This window comes from Chiroxiphia lanceolata, chromosome 8, assembly GCF_009829145.1.
Source record: "Chiroxiphia lanceolata isolate bChiLan1 chromosome 8, bChiLan1.pri, whole genome shotgun sequence".
NCBI classification, from domain to species: domain Eukaryota; kingdom Metazoa; phylum Chordata; class Aves; order Passeriformes; family Pipridae; genus Chiroxiphia; species Chiroxiphia lanceolata.
In genome coordinates this window covers 7190076-7207348 of record NC_045644.1, presented here as the reverse complement: position 1 = coordinate 7207348, position 17273 = coordinate 7190076, and the positions used below count along the sequence as shown (strand labels likewise).

Here is a 17273-nt window from a genome sequence, read left to right as displayed (position 1 = left end):
TGACATTTTTAAGCAAAACCACAAAGCAATTATCCCTTAGTGTCATGGCAGGTTTATAGGAAGGGCAGGTACTTTGTCCAGGTTGTGTCATTAAAATGCAATAAATGTTCCCAAAGCAGAAGAACAGTGCAGTGTTACATTGCTAGTTTTGCAAACCAGAGGCAATGCTTTTTTTTAAAGGAATGTGATTTTTAGGTATATTCTTGGTGGCAAAACAAAAATTCAAGGACACAAGATGCTGTTTATTAGTTCACAATAAGTGTGAGCAAATTGACTTTGGCAGCATTCACACCTTTTAGTCATGAAATCTTAAGGTCTTAAAACCATCCATTGCCTGAATTACTTTTTGCATATGGTAAAATGTTCATGCTCTTACCACATAATGCAAGAGGTGTCTCTTCAGTCACTATGCACAACTCCAAGAAAAAAAAGCCCACTCCTCCACCCATTTTTTTGCTTGTAGATCTAAGATTTTTTATTGTGTTACATTGAAAGACTTTAAAAATCAACTCCTGGGAACGCTGTAGCACTTCGTGCCCAGACTGACACTGCTTGGTTGGCCCACTATGACAATGTGTTTACACATTTTAAAATGTACTCTCTGACCTACAGGCAGGAAAGGACGGTATCCCTCTCCTCCTGAAAAGCATTACTGAAGACATTTTAACATGAAAACATCCCATGGTTCTATTATTCCTTGTTTGTATCAAAGATGGGAACCTCTCACAGAGACAGGAACTCATTAGAGATGCAGAATGTTAGTGCTGGAGAATTGATCAACATTTACAAAAACCCATTTGTTTGTATGTGCAGAAGGTAAATACCTTCTTCAAGAAAATGTCTTTGCCCACAGTTATGGGAGTTCTCATATTAATAAACCAAACAAAATCTGGCCCTTACAGAAAACACTTGTGAGGGCCTGAAAAATATCAGTGTTATGGACAGTGACAAATATTGCTGGAACCTTGTGTTTTATGAGAATGATTTGTTAATTGTTCAATGCAGCTGTTGTTTGATGGAAAGAAAACATTTGTGATGCCTCTGTGGTCCTATTAAGACTAATTAATTCCTTCTCCAAATGAAATCAAGACTAATTAGACTCTAATATTAATTTCCTATTTGTCCTGAGCTGCTAATTTTCATATCACCCTGTTGCAGCCTATATTTGTATGTCTGTGCTTGGGGATGTCAGTATTTGTCTGACAGGGTGGCAAGATGATATAAGACAACCATAAACATAATTATTAAAGTTGCCAGAGGGGCTGGTGCAAAAGGAGAATGATTCCAATCTCAACAGTGGCAGTCAGGCCTTGAACTCCATGTGGAACTAGACATGAGCTGGTTCTCCAGAAACCTTCAAGACAGAGCTCCACACTGGGAACAAAGGTTTAGATGATGAACCCTTGTGTGCCACTGAGGTACTGCTCAAGTGATTTTCAGTACATTTAATGGAATTATGAACTTCTCTGTTGGAATAAGCTACTGATGCGTTCATGCTGGTCCCACTGGTCCTGGCAGACTGAAGGAATGCTGCTTATCCCTATTTCTCTCATATGCAGTTTCTCTTCCTTCTCTGTTTCCTTCCCTGGACAATGCAAAGCTGGTTCTCTCTGGGAAGCTGCTGAGCTCCCTGCACCCTCCCCAGCCATCACCTTATGTCTGACACTCTTCAAAGTCAGTGGCACCATGTTCTCCTTCTATGGCTCAGATCATACTCTCTTTTCTCAGGCTTTCATGTGTTTCACCCTGAGAAATTGCTTCCCAGCAAATGTTTATTTACACCTGTAAACCTGGTTGTCCAGATTATGTTTTCCACTTGTTTTTGTGGTACTGCTTATAGCCCTCATCCTAATATCCTGCACTGCATCTCACACTATTAAACATTGATTTCCTTATGATAATACTCTTTGGCCAGTCACTCAGGACATGAAACTTCCTCCTTATCTCACCATCCTCTGAAGTTCAATCCACTTTTCCCTGCATAACCTGTGAGACTGCCTCCACTCCTGTGGATGCCTTCTACTACCCTCACTAATAGCATGCTAATCCAGCTTTCTACTTCTAAGGTATCTCCAGCCTTCCCAGTTCTGTGTTTCAGCCAGTCTCTCTTTCTGAATGTTTCACAATGAATTTCAAAGCTGTGTGTCCAGAGCTGTAAGTCTGACCATCTCTTCTGTGATTGGCACTGCTGCTACTCTTTCTTCCTCTCACAATCCTGTTTTGTCAAGGGCAAAACTGTCTCCTCTGACATGGGAAACCATCTTCATTTCACTTTGGCACAAATATTTTGTTCATGTCCAAAATTAATATTATTCCTTCTAATCTCTTTTTTTTCCTCTGGCCACTACTACTGTGTTGCCTTATCTCATGAATTCATACCCTCTGTTTTATTTTAGCCACATATCTTTGATGTCCACAATAGCCATTGCAGTGCATGGAGAAGTTCACATGCAAGAGTCTCCATATTTTTGTTCTAACTAATCCTCATTTGTTGTTATTCTTGTCACTGAGTGCAAGTGTTACCATCATTGACACATATGTAATTTGCTTTTTCATAATTATCTATTGTCTTCAGTGCTATTTTGGATCTGTATAATGCTTCTCTAAATCTTTGACTGTGAAGTTTGTAAACACTTTTTGTCTTCTATATGTCTAAATACTGCTGTTACACCTTTAATTAATGGTCTGCATAACAGCAGAATGCAAACAGCAAGAAAGTGGTTAAAATTCCCTTTAATTAAAAAAACTAACACCTCAACAAAGAATTCTCTCTGAGAAAAGTAGTGCTAGTGCTTTATTGATGTCCAGAGAACAGGAACAATTTGAAGCCTCTAACATTGCACGGGAAAATGATTTTGGGTTTTCTTCCATGTTTTCCTTTTATCTTCCAATTTTAATAACCAGACAGTACAGAAAATGCTGCAGTTTCTACATAAGTTTTAAACAAATCTTTTTCTAAAAGTCAGTCCCTGAATGTTATCTCGAAACTGTTTCCCATGAAAATAAAGGCATATGACAATTAGTTTTGCCCAGGAAACAAAATCCCGTTAGAACTTTCATCTCTGCAGGAGCCCAGGTGTCTGTGAGGGGAGTGCTGGATGGGTACGGGAGACCTCTGGACCTGAGAGAAAAATCTTGCCTTGTCTTTCTAGCTGTTGCCTATGACCAGCCAAAAGGAAGCAGGGCTTAGTGTCACGACTTTTCGGTTTCTTCTGTACGCTCTCTCCCTCTGAGAATTCCTGGTTTGTCCCTTTTGTGCTGTAGTTCTCCCTTTCCCTTATAAAAAGGCCAAAGCTATTTGTCTGCCCTGTGGGGGAATGTGAGCAGTGCCCTGAGGGTCCTCTATCAATCCCCTGCCCTATAGTGTTTGAGAGCAGTAATTCATGTCTGGTGTCAGTGTCCCCCTGCCCTGCTCGGCAGTGATGTGACCCCCGGCTCACCCTGCACTGGCTGCTGCTGCATTTAATGGGTGGGGACCCACTTGTGTTAGTTAAAGACACTGTCTTTGACTGTCTTTACAAACTGGTGTCCTCAATTAATTTACAGATGCAAAGCAGGTTTTCCTTGGTGAAATGTTCTACAAGTACCACTTCATCCTGAGTGACCCTCACTGAGGATGACACAGCCAGTAATCAGGTGGGGAACCTCATGGTAACTTGCTATTTTCTATGGCTTTCTGTGCATTTTTACATTGTGTTTTTTCACTGCCATTACTTAAGTTTTGTTGCCTTATTTGGTACTACAGAGCTGTACTTTACATATCTTAACCTTCTCAGGAGATAAAGTAATTCTGGTGCTTTTAATTAAACACTAGCACTTCTGCCAATTCTTCATGATTTAATATATCCAATACCATTATCATGTGATTAACCTAGGTCAACATATCCTTGAAAGAGAAAATCTGAGTCTTAAATGCAAGAATTTTTACTTTCAGATCATATCTGACTGTTTTAACAGACTAATGAGCACAAAAAGGTGCATGCAATAATAACTGAATACCTTACCCTTCCTGTCTCACAATATTTCCAAAACATTTAGAAGAGGCATATAGATCTGTTCACTTTTCTGCTCTAGATGCCACAGGATTAAAGGTAAAGAATGTGGCTGTCAGAATAAGGATCAGCACTTGGCTTTAAGATTGAGCCCTGCCAAAATGACACTGTAAAAGACAGTCACCTAATGAAATTTTGTGAGATGAATAGGAAGACTGTAGAGTCTTTTGCAGTGAGTTCTCACATGTGCAGGTCGTGATTTTATTTGTGCAGTAACTCACCTCTTTTGGATCTTACCATTCTGAAATCAGGGCATTCGAATCTGAACATTCTTCTACTCAGAACCCAGAAAAAGGATCAAATTCAAAACAAATTTGAGTCCAGGATGAATTAAAAGGAAGATCACAATGTATAAAAATTGCTTATTAAAAATTATGTCTTTAAAATGTTACAAGTTAGTTGTCTGCGTCTTGCAACTAAATTTCTCTAAAAAAGGGAATTGTGAAGTATCTTCACCGCCGGGGTGAAGGGTGCTGAGGGTGAAACAGGCAGAGCTGCCCTTTGGGAGAGGAGGCATGGCAGGGAGCTGGGTAAAGGGAACAAGAGCAGGGCCAAAGAAACTGCCCCCACAGAGAGTCAAGGGAAAGCACTACAGAAATACACTTCCTGCAGGGATCACATTTTACCTATAGAGGATCTTTTAACAGAAAGATCTTATTGAATAATTCTTACGTCTTTGATGAAACAAAAAACATCAGCAGTAACCTAAGCAGGTACCTACTGTAACATGTTTGTCTTGGATGTCAGATACACTCTACCTTGAATAATTCTAATTTTGTTGAAGTAAAACTGAACCATGGATGATTCATTCCATATCCCGTTTCTATTGTAAGGCCTGTACAGAACAGAGTTACTGTAGCTTCTCTATACCACTATGGAGTAACATTTGTTTCAATTGGTATTGTATTAATATCTTCTCTAGAAATATTGGTTTTCCATACTAAAGTATATAAATATAGTCAGCCATTGCCTTTTCTTCTAAAATGCATTCAATAAAGGTAGATCTTATATGGGATTAAAAATCTGATATGCCAGTTCTTAGCAACATTTCATACAATGATCCCAAAGGCTGTTTAACACAGAAGTCTGTCTTTATTACACTTGTAGCCTAGTTTGGCTTTGCATGTGCAAGTGACGTTCCACTAAAGCCAAGTATATTGCTGCACAGCGCTGTGTGAATTAACCTGAGATGGAAAGATGGCAATTTCCATTCTTCTTCACTGTTTACAGAAAGTGTACTTATGTTGTACTCCTTGTTTCTGAAAGCAAAGGAGTCAATAATTTGTGCCAGGATCAATAACTCAATTAAAAGGAATTTAAGGACAGGAGAGACAGAGACACAACTGCTCCTCACAGGAGAACAGCAGTGTGGTGCCACTGCCTGCTGTGGATTGGAAAGGGGAACACAGAGGAGGAAGGAGGAAGGGACTCACCTTCTGGCTGGGCATTTGCACCTGCAGAGCCAGGGAGCTCCTACGTGCATGGAGGAGCTGGAACCTCCGGTGCCCACAGGGGTAAAATGTCCCCAGTGACAACACATTTTTATAGTAGATGACTGTAACACTGAAATACACTGTAGCACTGCGTTAATGATCGCATCTCCCACTCTATATGGGACAAATTCTGTTTCCTGAAGATGCCAACTGAGCAAAGGATTGGCAATTTCCATGTTCATCTCCAATTTTCCTTTCAGAAGTGGTGCTACGAACTGCCATGGTGGACATCTCACTGCCTCCCCTGTCCTGGGTTAGCACTGCTCTCTCTGAAGTTGGGTTCACGTTGGACTCTGCAATTCCTGTGGCATTGCACCTGAACATTTGAATCAGACACCTCCTGAACTAGAAAGGTGAAAAAACAGGAGATCAATCAAAACACATGAGAAATTTTAAAACAGTTCTATAAATTAGTCTGTGTGTTAGCTAAAACTCTTAGAAATTCTCTCGTGAATCAGCTGGGAATATAAAGAAATAACCCTAAAAAATGTATTTGCCCATGCCACAATGAAGAACTCTAAACCTGAGAACGAATGATGTTCTCAAAAGACCCAAACTATTTCCCTCTTCTGATTGTAACTAACCACATCTAATGGACAGAACTGGTCATTCCTCCAGACTCAAGAGCTGCTTTCATACACTAAATCTCAGCAATTCAAAGGTGGTTTGTCTGTTGTTTGCATCCACACGCAGGGGAAGAGCAGCATCTGCCCCGCACTGGGAGACCAGGGTGCTGTCCACAGCATGAGAGACAAGCAATAGCTGTCTGACTGAATAAATAGATGTATTCACCACTTCTTATCCAGTGGTCACTTAACTATTTTTCTTTTCGCTTACATGCTTATTCTCTGCTTGATGGCACCACTCTCAGTAGCTTCATTCCCTGCAGAAATCTGTGCACATTTGTTATCATACTTGTTACCACTCTGAGCACACAGCACTCCGGCCCAGCCCCACGGCAGTTCCTTTCCTCTGCATCTGACCCTCTGCCCTCATTCCAGAGAAGAAAGCTCCCTGTCCATGGGCACATGCAATGCTTCTACCCCACTGCACATACAGCCACAAATGCAGCATTTCCCTGAGACAAATTCAAGCTTTGAAAAGTTCCACCCCGCCTCAAAATCAGCTTATTGGTGTTGCATTCCTGAAGAATTATTGAAATACACTGGGACAGTCTTTAGAACAGAATTTTCATACAGAAAACCAACTGATGTTCACTAAGGGCTGATTTTCCTTTATAATATCTAAACCTAATAATTATTACCACTTATATTTTAATAATGCACAGAGGCTTATGCTATCTTACGGCAGGCAGATTATTTTTTTTTGTTCTAAATGCTGGATGTTGTAATGCTTGTAAACTAACACATAGGCAGGCAGAAATAGTTCACTATAAAGCAAGATAAAATAGCAAAATATGAGTTTTAAAGACACTTTGAGAGCATACATTACCTGTTTGTTCATAAAGACATAAATAATTGGATTATAAACAGTAGCTGTTTTGGAAAAGAAAGCTGGGATTGCTGCCAGACAAGGATCCAGCTCGATGGAGGGGTCTGCAGTGACGAGGATGGAAAAGGCGGCGTATGGCATCCAGCAGATCAGAAAGGCAATGATCATAACAACCACCATTCTGGTCACTTCTCTTTCAGGTCTCCTGGTAGTTCTGAGCCTGCCTTGTGTTTCTGACACCTTTAAAGAAGAGATAAAAGATTCTAAAAAACAAAGAACAAGGCCTCCAACAGTGACTTTAGTGGGCGGGGCAGTGACCTGCCATGCTGGGATGACAGACCTGCTTTGTGGTAGCAAAGGAGGAGGCTGTTACTGACCACAGGGTGTCAAAGTCCTTGCTCAGGGACAGGAATTACCCTATACTGGCAGTACTAAACTTTCCTCTGCTTAAGTATTGCTTTATTGTTATTGTCAAAGTGAAAAAGAAGGGCATCACAGTGAGTCATGAGCAGACAGTGAGCTGGATTCCAGTACTTTCTAGTCCATGTAGCCTTTGCAGACAAGTAGGTGACTGATATGGGTGTTACAGACAGCACTGCTCAGGCTGTGCAACCCCCTCACCCTGGGGGATGGCCACACCAGGTGAGTCTGTCTGGCTCAGTGGTGTTTTATGGCCTTCACCAGAAGAGCCTCTATGATCTAATGACACCAGAATTAAAGGGGGATTGGGGCATTTAGTAGGAATGCTCTCCCTCTTCCTCTCATTGATCATGCAAGCAGCCTGGGCAGAGATGTTGATACAGTGATTATGTGATGTCAAACAATGTCTTTCTGGGAAACATCCTTGTTTTGTTTCTGATGACTTAGTGAAACAAGGCACTGTTATGTTAGTTTTACATGGAAGTAATTAATGATAACGGTGTATGGCTCTAGAAGAAACTGATGCCAGGTCTTAAAATAATACATGCCAATAAAGTAGATTTTTTTTGGCATAATATGGCCTTTTAACTTCCTGCAGTAACGTTAGATCTCTATGGAGACACTTCCCCTAATAACCCTTGAACTGCACTCAGAGAATTCAACATATTTAGTACTTTTAGAGGTATAGAAGCACTTCCTGGGAGGGGGGTGTCCTCATCTCTGTAGAAAATTGCAATTAATGTTGTTTTTTTATGCTGTTGTTATATAACATATATACAATATATATACATATGTATTATGTTTAATAATAATAATAATAATAATGATAATAATAATAATAATAATAATGAATTGTTATAATAGGTACAAGTTCTTAGGCATCAGTGAAGGCTGTGTTAGGTATTGAGCAAAGCTAAGATATGCCCTGTCACTATATGACATTTCTACAGCATTTTTTCATATATGCTGTACCTACACAGAGAGCAGCCCAGCCTCCCTTTCAGCAGAAGTACAATCACCCTGGGGTAGGAACACAATCTCCCTGATTGCACTTTCAACTGTTTCATCTTTGTCTGTCAGCCTGGCCTTTTTCTCATCTATGGCTTTTCCCTTCTGTCTAAAAACTGATAAGGAACCACGTACTGGTGCTTTATCTTCCAAACAAAGGCATACTGCCAAAACAACTTACCTCTGTGCTAAACTGTTAATTTGGTCTTTTCCTGAAAATTAATTTCTTTCATCAATTTTGCAGTTGCAGTGAAAGCCACTATTGGCTCTGTAAAGCTGGTGTCACCAGGACTGAGAGACTGGCAGACTTCACTAAGACAGAACTGTGCCGCTCGGGACCAAGTCTGCGTTGTGGCAACCATGGGACATGGCAGCCAAAATCTGGGAAAGGGGATGGTTGGGAACACCAAGACACCAGTTCTGGTGCCTGGGCCTCTCTCAGTTCACTGTAGTCAGATTTTTGAAAATGAGTTTAGCTGTGAGATATGGCCATATGGTAATTCATTATAGATTTACAGATTATGTTGCAGGTATTGACTTTTCAGAGCCAAAGGCCAGGACTTGCATAAGCCAGATGGTCACAACTACATCACCTGTGATGTGGTCCCCTGAGGGCACCCTTGTTCCCTGGCTGTGCCATCCACCAGGTCACTGAGCTGCAAGGGAAGTGTGAAACAACTTACCCAGAAGTGTGATTTTTTAAATAATACTGCTATTCTTTCTGGATAGCAGAGAGAGAAGTGAGAAAGACAGCCCAGTGAGATCACACCAGAGTGGCTCCAGGCCATGCTGGCACACACTATGTGGCACTGACCAGCCTTCCAGAAGACATCATGACCTGACTCAAATGGCAAAATGGGCCGTTCATGACATCTGCTGTGACTGATGGTGCCTCCCTTGCTCCTCATCTCACCTGCTTTGTTTTTCACTTGCAGGCTTTTAAGAGGAAGGTCCTTTCTGTGCACCTGCTAAAGCATCTGATTAACAGATCAGCCACTGCTCTGGTAGTCCCATGACAGCACTAGATGCAAGTGGTCTCACTGTCCTTCACACCCCCTCTGTTGGGGTGATGTCCCAGGCAATCCCATGGGTTCCCCTCCCAGGAACATCCTCCTGGAGGTGGCCCTGTGTTCCCCCGGGTCTTCAGGGACAGCCCCGTGTCCCCAGCAGGAGTAGGAGCCTGAGGTGGCTGCTCTGGGCTGTCCCTCTTCCCCCACATCGAGTTGGCCCCCTCTGCTCCCCCTTCATCCCATTTCCTCTGCAGGTCAGGCAGGACAGGTGAAATAAAATACTAATAGAAATTCTGGATATTCAGAATAACAGAACCATAGTTTTACAAATTCTCTTAGGAGAGCCTGAGTCCTCAGCAACGATTTTCTTCAGGCATCTTCATATCCTGCTCTTCCAGGCCCCACTCCCTGGCAGGCACCAGCTGTCCCCCCTGCCATCCACGTCCCACCTCTTTTGTTTAATTCTGAAATCAACCTCTCCCAGCCATTCAGCCTTCTCTCCCCTGAAAGAATCCGTGAGGAAATCAAGAAAAATCCTTTCAGAAGAATCACAGTGTCACCCAAAGTTCCCTTCTGTTTCATTTTACTTAGAAAGAACAACATTCAAAATAAATACAATTTGACTATCTCAAATACTTTCAAAACATCAGTAAATTGAAGAAACTCACTGAATTTATTACTGAAGCAATAAGGCAAGGCAGCTTTGCAGTAAATAGAAATATTAATATTGTCCCAAAATACTGTCCCAAAATCCAGTTCCAGATAGGAATTTTCCTATTCTATTGTCTTCTTTTTCACTTTTTGCAGCTTCTTCTTTGAATCAGGTGAACATAACCATTAAATAAAATTCAAAAGCATTTCTCAAGCCTTTAAAATATTTCTGGACAATCTAATATTTTATTTACTAAACAGCATTGCATTATTTACCAATGCTACATCTCACTCTGCATATAATTGTTACAAGCCAGTAGCCAGCACTCTTAAAATTTACAATTGAGTCATTTTAAGCTACATTCTGATTTGCCTGGTTTGAGTCTTAAGAAACGTCACTGAATTGAAGTACAATTGTGAATAAACCAACACTGGGTAATTCAGTTTCTTTATTTATGAGGCAGACATTCTTTCATTTGTATGATGTTTGACTAATAGATGACTAATAAGTGATGCAAACTGCACATTTCGAAAAAACACTTCTAACCATGGCATGTATTTCTGTTTGTAGGGATAATTATTTAACAATAACTGAGTGTGTTTGCTGACTGCAATTCTGATCTGCTTATGTCTGATCTTTATAGAAAGTCAAAATTAAAAGTTCCAAACATTTGCGTACATGAACATTTTAAAAATTTACTTATAAGTGCTTCTTCTTACCTTTTTTAGCTTCTGCACCAGTTTTCCGTAGGATACCAAAATCACTAATAAAGGCACTATAAAACAGGTGGTGAAGAACACAATAATGTATGCATGGTCAGCATAAGTTCCTGAGTACCTGTATAAAATACAAAATACATTGTGTATGTATTACTAATATGTGGTGTTACTATTTTCTTGAAGTAGTAATTTTGCTCTTCAAAACTGCCTCTAATATTTTTGTCAACTGCTTTTATTCCAAGTGCCCCTTTACAACTCTAGCTGCATCACCAGATGAAGCCCTGGGCCATTTCCCTGCCCCAAGCTAGGACAGGATCCTGTGGCCACAGGTCAGTCCCACAGAACTGTGGGGCCCCTCAGGTGGGAAGGGACATGTAGTCCAATCTCCTGCTCCAAGTGGAGCCAGCTATGGGGTCAGACCAGCTTGCTCAGGGCTTTGTCTGCTCTTCTGAAAAAATCTGTCTCTTTGTCCTCTTTGACTCCTGACAAAAAGCACAAGGTGTAGGGTAGTTATTTCCATTAGAGCTGGAAGCTCCTCCCTTTAGAAATTTTTGTTTTAAAAGCTGTTCATGGAAAATTTTTTTTGTTTTTATCACAGCTTTCTTTGCATCCGTTTTTTGCAGAGATGTTTAAACCTTTCCTTTAAATTCCTGCCCCCAAGGCCTCTTCAGCTGCAAGTTTCATTTCTTTACCATATCACGCGAGAGCGGCCTTACCAGTTGAGCTCACAAGTGGTTCCAATCTTACTGGTGGTGTAACTGCTCCATCCCATTGTTGGTGGAATGGTCCAAATGAAGGAAAAGGCCCAGACACAGACAATCCCTAGGGCTGCATGTCTCCCCTCCAGGTGCAGGTTTCCCAAGGGGCGGCAGATCACGATGTACCGTTCAAAGGCCAACAGAGCGAGAGACCAGAGAGCAACAATGCCTGCAACAAAGAAAACAGCACCAAAAGTTGAGCAGATTCACTGAAGTGCAAACATCATCCCAAATCACAGAATAACAGAATTGCTTGGGTAGAAAGGCATCTCTGAGGGTCACCGTCCCCTCTCCCCACTCAAGCATGGTCCACGTACCGGGTGGTGCAGGACCAAGTCCAGCTGGGTTCTGAATATCTCCAGAGATGGAGATTCCACAACCACTCTGGGCAGCTGGTTTCAGTGTCTGACCCCCCACCACATTAGACACCTTTTCTATTGATCTAAGTTATGAAAGGATGTGCAACTTACGTGCTTTATTCTAATATTAATTAAGAGCATAAGAATTTCATATTTGTGTAGTTTGTCAGTCTACAGTATCACAGCTACAAAACCAAGCAGCTAATTGGGCCAGTCAAGTGACTATGACTTTCATTTTTCATTTGGTTCTACTCTGAAAAGCTGCAAATTATGTGTACCATCCAAATTAACCAATTAAGATATATTTTCAAAAGGCTATCTTTGCAAAAAATGTCATATTTCAGACTGTCATAAAACTCAAACCTACAGAGAGCTGCCCACAACATCAAATTATCAGTTTATTAGGCACAGATCACCTGGTTGGCCACCCAAATCTTGAAATAGCCTCATCTTTCTCCACAGCACATGGCTTACGTGCCACTAATTGATTTGGTAACACTGTCCCTCACTGACATTCCTTCTGTGTAGCTCCAACAGGTGGAGAACAGCTGTGGGGCTCCTTTTCAGGCTGAGGATCAACACTGAGTGGGATTTAGGGCAGTGAGGAGCATTACTAGCTGTCTTTATGCAGCTTCAGAAACAGGGGCAGGAGGCAGGAACGAGTGTCTGTCTCAAGTAAGTAGATGTCCCACTTAAAACTTATTTCCCATTTATTCTGCAGAGCTATATTTACACAGGGAACTACATGGTGATGATTATTCCTTTTGGAGTACTTCTAATACTTTTTTGTATTTAGTGAACAAAGGAGTGAAAAATAAATCTCAAAAAGCTGTAGGTGTGCAGAGTGACTGTTACAGGTGTGTCTCTGCTCCTCAGAACCGCTGCAGGGTAGGGAATGTAAGAGGTTTCTGTGCCCTGAGATTTTCCACAGTTTATGGGCAGCCACTGATTCTTTCTCTCTCTCTCTTATTCACCCATATATGCACACACCTAAATACAATTATTGAAAATAGTTATGCATAGGGATTTTTTTCCTGAAATTGTTTTACTATAAACCCCACAACACTGTTATTCTATTGGCAAGCTTTTCTGCATTATATGAAACACATTCAATGACCAGTATACATGGGACAGGCCATGTATATGACACAAAGAGAGAGAGAGAGAGACGTTTTTCACTTGCACATGTGTTCCAGTACAGAATATCTGGGGAAAGCACCACTGAATTCAAAGGCATGCAAAGGTAGTGACTTGGGGAGCTGCAGTAAAATACATCGAAGGAAGTTGGAGGAAAAGAACATACAACTACAAACACAATCAAGCTTACCAAAAAATGTGACAGCAAATCCTTCCAGTACACAAGCCCAGTATCCCATATAAAAATAACCTTTTAGATTTGTTAGAAAGCTGATGGTGCCGCCAGTCAGTGAGACCAGGAAATCAGCCACAGACAAATTGACTACAACATAATTGACAGGTTGTCTCAATTGCTTGAACTTAAAAGTTACCAGGATTACAGCCAGGTTCTCAGCAAGCGACAGGGAGGTCACCACCAACATTACTGCTGCCAGAAGCCTGAAGTGCCAGGGCTGAATGGAGTCCAAGGGATGACGGAAGGGATCCCAGCTGGCAGGACCAGAGGAACTGGGCAAGAGCGACTCATTTTCAAATGCTCTAAATGCATCCATTTTTTCTCCCAGTAGCAAAAATAATATTATATTGTAATGTATTATATGTAAATAATATTCAGAATTAAAAGGAGAAGTTTGCTGTGTGCAACAGAAGTGTGAGCAAACTCTCCCTGCTTCTGCTTTCCAGTAATAGTCCAGGGAAAAAAGTTTTCGTTGGAAGAAAGTTTAGTGCTGCAGAGTGAATGTGGGAACTGGGATTAGCAAGAATTTTTCTTAGAGTAACTTCTGCCCCTCTTTGCCCATCGTCTCCTCTCCTGCCTCCTCCCACTGCAGCTGTGCCTTTATCTGTGGTAGAACCCAGCTGTGGAAGCTGCAGGTTTCCTCCTCCTGCAGGACCAGCAGTGCTGAAATACCCTCAGCTCAGCTCTGCTCCGCTCCGTGGGGGAAACGCAGTGTTTGCTTGGCAGCCTCTCACACCTTCAGCACCGTAAAAATGCAGCTTTTTTTTGGTCGGTACGAGGGTGGAGCGATCTCCCCGCACCCAGCGACGGAGGGAGGCAAGGGGGAGGCTCCCGCCTGAATGGTTTTCTTGAGAGAGGGCAGCCCTGGAGAGATGAACGCTGCAAACCACAGTACAGAGCCCTGTCCGCAGCTCAGGCTGGCTTAGAGCTCCCAGTTGAGTTTTCTCTGTTACTCTGTGGAATTTCAGCTTCTATCAAGACCTTACTGACATCTTTCCTGATGAAGGCATAAGGATTATAATTACAGTTTTGGTACTAAAATCTCAAAGAAGCACAGCAACACTTTTAAAGACAGAGTTGGTAACTATGTTAAAATAAATACGTCTTGACAACTGACATCAGGAAAATTAAGTCATATATTTCTGATAAAAATGACTGGATATATCTGAACTCTAACATAATCACCAGCAGTCTGGGTTACTTGTGTCCAGTTCCCAAGATAGGTAGCACAGTCCCTGCACTCTCATGAGGCACAACACTGTGACAGATATTCCACTGTATTTGATAATGACATTCCAATTATTTATCTCTAAAAGAGATGTAAGAACCTATTTTACTACAGGAGTTTTAAAAACATATATTAAGGCCACATTTTGTTCTGTTTTCATAAGGGAGAAGCTGAAGAGAATGCACAAGCATTCTATTTATTTTAAAATAGAAAATAAACAGAAATTATGGTGGTTTGTGCCCAGAGACTATTACAGATTACATTACAAATCCAGAAACTATAACTCTCAGATCATATAAACAAATATGCTTTTGCTGAGTCCAGTTAATCATTGAGACACAAAAGGGCTGAGGCTGGCAGGGAACTCAGGAGAGCTCCAGTCCAGGCCCTTACACAGTGCAGGGGCAGCCACAGCAGGTTCTCTGGGATCGTTTCCAGTCAGGTTTTGAATGGATGGCAACTTCACAACCTCCCAGGACAACCCATTTTTTGTGTGCTGGACACCTCTTGCTGTAAAGGTTATTCTTATTTTATTTTTTTTTTAAGTTATGAGAGTCATAAACCTAGTTAATTGGGAGCTACATTTAACCTTTCTAAGCCTGGGAAGGTTCAAGGAAAGCACCTGCAGGACCTACTGACTTTGCTTGAGAATCCTGTTACAGGACTACTGGAATTAATCTCATTTACCCACTCTCAATATTTCTCTCATTTACTCTCTCTCCATAAAGGTCCACACTCTTCTAGAACCTGTTGAAACTTCAGTGTAGGGAATGGGTTTTCTATTCAATGAAACTTCAGTAAATTACACAAATATTCTCCTCCAGCTGCCTGACTGAGCCAAAACCTCTCAGAGCACTAAAACTGAACGGGAGCAGAGGAGTCAGTTCCTAATTCTGGGCATTATAAGGATGTTGTAAAGAACCTTCATAGAGCCCATTCAGAAGTTTTGATGGGAGGATATTTTGTCTAAAGAACAGCCTGAACATCCAAGATCCAATGCAAAAAATTATCAGTAAAGTCAGCTTTTCTAGTTGCTCAGGGTGTATCATCAAAGCATTTTTTTTCTAGGGATTCAGTTTGTGTGAATGTCTGTACAAAAATGACTCAGATGCTGGCACCTAGTTTTCAAAACCGATTTCATACGTTTCTTTTTTTGTTTGTTTTTCAGCTGCAGCTTTATTTTCTCACAGTTACTGAAAACTAGCAATTGAACATTTGAAGTCTGTTCTCAGAAAACACTGAATGATTACAACGGAAAAATCTTGTCCTGCCCTTTCAAGTGACTTGGAGGAATTATTTTGCCCTCTTGCTCATTAAAAGAACGGGAGTGGAGATTTCCTTTTGCCCAAAGGTAAAAGCTGTGTACAAAAGAGGCGTTCTACACTTCAAAAGATACCAGCACAGCTGCAGGAATTTCAGTAACCAGAAATACATAACAAAGCTGGTATCTGAACAAAACGTTCTATTAAGTATGAATAAGAAACTAATGCCAATTACAGCAAAAAAACCCAAAAGCATACTGAGCACCAGAAAAGGAAACAATTTGTTAGCAGACTGTATTTACTCAAGGCATGTTAACAATGTCTTGCAGTTTGACACCTCATCTGAGCAGGTAAGACTCTGTTTACTTTATGATAACACAGTTCTTTCCAAAGCCCAGTTAAACTCAGTTCCTTGAGGACTGCACAAAAGCAGTTCAGTAAAAGGCAATGCTTTCATACTGTTACTGATTCGGGCTGAAATTATTTTGCTGTTACTATGAATGGTTTTCCACGGGTTTTTGAGTTTTTCACCCACTTGCTTGCACATGATACTAATATGTTAACACAGCAGTAAAAGAAATCGTTTTAACAACAAGCAAAAAGGTCTACAGCTATTGAAGAGACAGTGTCACTTTAATAAGCAAAAAACCTCTTCAGTGGTTTGTTTTCCCTCAGAATTTGTATATTCCCCAAAAGCTCAGTGTGAATTGTTATCCAGTATATCCACTGGATGGTACGACTTAGAAAAAAACCCCAGTTCACATGATATTTCTTATTTAAGAGGATTTTTCTATTATGAAACCCTCAATCAGAGAAAAGAGGACTTTATCATGCAAGAAATCCTACTGTCTTGAAGATGATCATGGACATGAGAATCTTCGGTCTTAAAAACCATTATTTTAAGAAGTTTGTTATTAGACATATTAAACACATTTTTTTTGTATTGCAATCCCTGAAGACAATATATGGCATTTGCCCTAAACTTGGCATTAGATTGAGACCAAATCTTTGAAGAAACTAAGGTCAGAATACAATCTGCAGCTTTTGATTTGTCATTGTATTTATGTTTAGTGTAACTATGATAATGGAAATACTGTAACTATGACTATGAAATTGGCATCTTGTCCGTGACTAGTTTCATCGGGGCCTAAAAGTCAGAATTCAAGTGGACTCACCCTCATCTGTAGAGTAAGTGGTTTTCAAGAGTGATTGTATGCAGAAGTGTTTCTAGACCTTTCTTTCTCTGCCCCCACTGTCAGACGGTGCAGGATGGAGGAGATGTTTGTCCATCACAGCCCGAACAGCGGCTGTGGAGTGGGAGAGCCCATCGAGGTGGCAGGGTTAGGCTGGGGCAGCACACACGGGGACACTGGCATTGCCAGAGTGCCTGTCCACCTCCCAGCCCTGGGAGAACAGGGGTAGGGGGGGCTGTAGGGAGGCTGCAGGGAGCTGTAGATGGGTTTTTAGGGGGGCTATAGGGGTTCATCA

General features: G+C 41.2%; 1 protein-coding gene across 1 annotated transcript; it reads right to left on the bottom strand.

Moving 5' to 3' along the window:
* Positions 1-5179: 5179 nt before the first annotated feature.
* LOC116790159 (opsin-VA-like) lies at positions 5180-13611 on the bottom strand. The gene is made up of 5 exons (XM_032694901.1): positions 13251-13611; positions 11523-11733; positions 10807-10924; positions 6998-7237; positions 5180-5890 (listed from the first exon to the last, which is right to left on the bottom strand). The coding sequence occupies exons 1-5, from the start codon at positions 13609-13611 to the stop codon at positions 5660-5662; spliced, it is 1161 nt and encodes a 386-aa protein (XP_032550792.1). The 3' UTR covers positions 5180-5659.
* Between the last annotated feature and the right edge of the window lie 3662 nt (positions 13612-17273).

Coding starts and splice junctions, on each gene's coding strand:
- LOC116790159 (XM_032694901.1), bottom strand. CDS start 13,611: ATGGATGCATTTAGAGCATTTGAAAATGAGTCGCTCTTGCCCAGTTCC. Junction 11,734..13,250: donor ATTTGCTGTCACATTTTTTG/GTAAGCTTGATT, acceptor TCTTTGTTGCAG/GCATTGTTGCTCTCTGGTCT. Junction 10,925..11,522: donor ACCACTTGTGAGCTCAACTG/GTAAGGCCGCTC, acceptor TATTTTATACAG/GTACTCAGGAACTTATGCTG.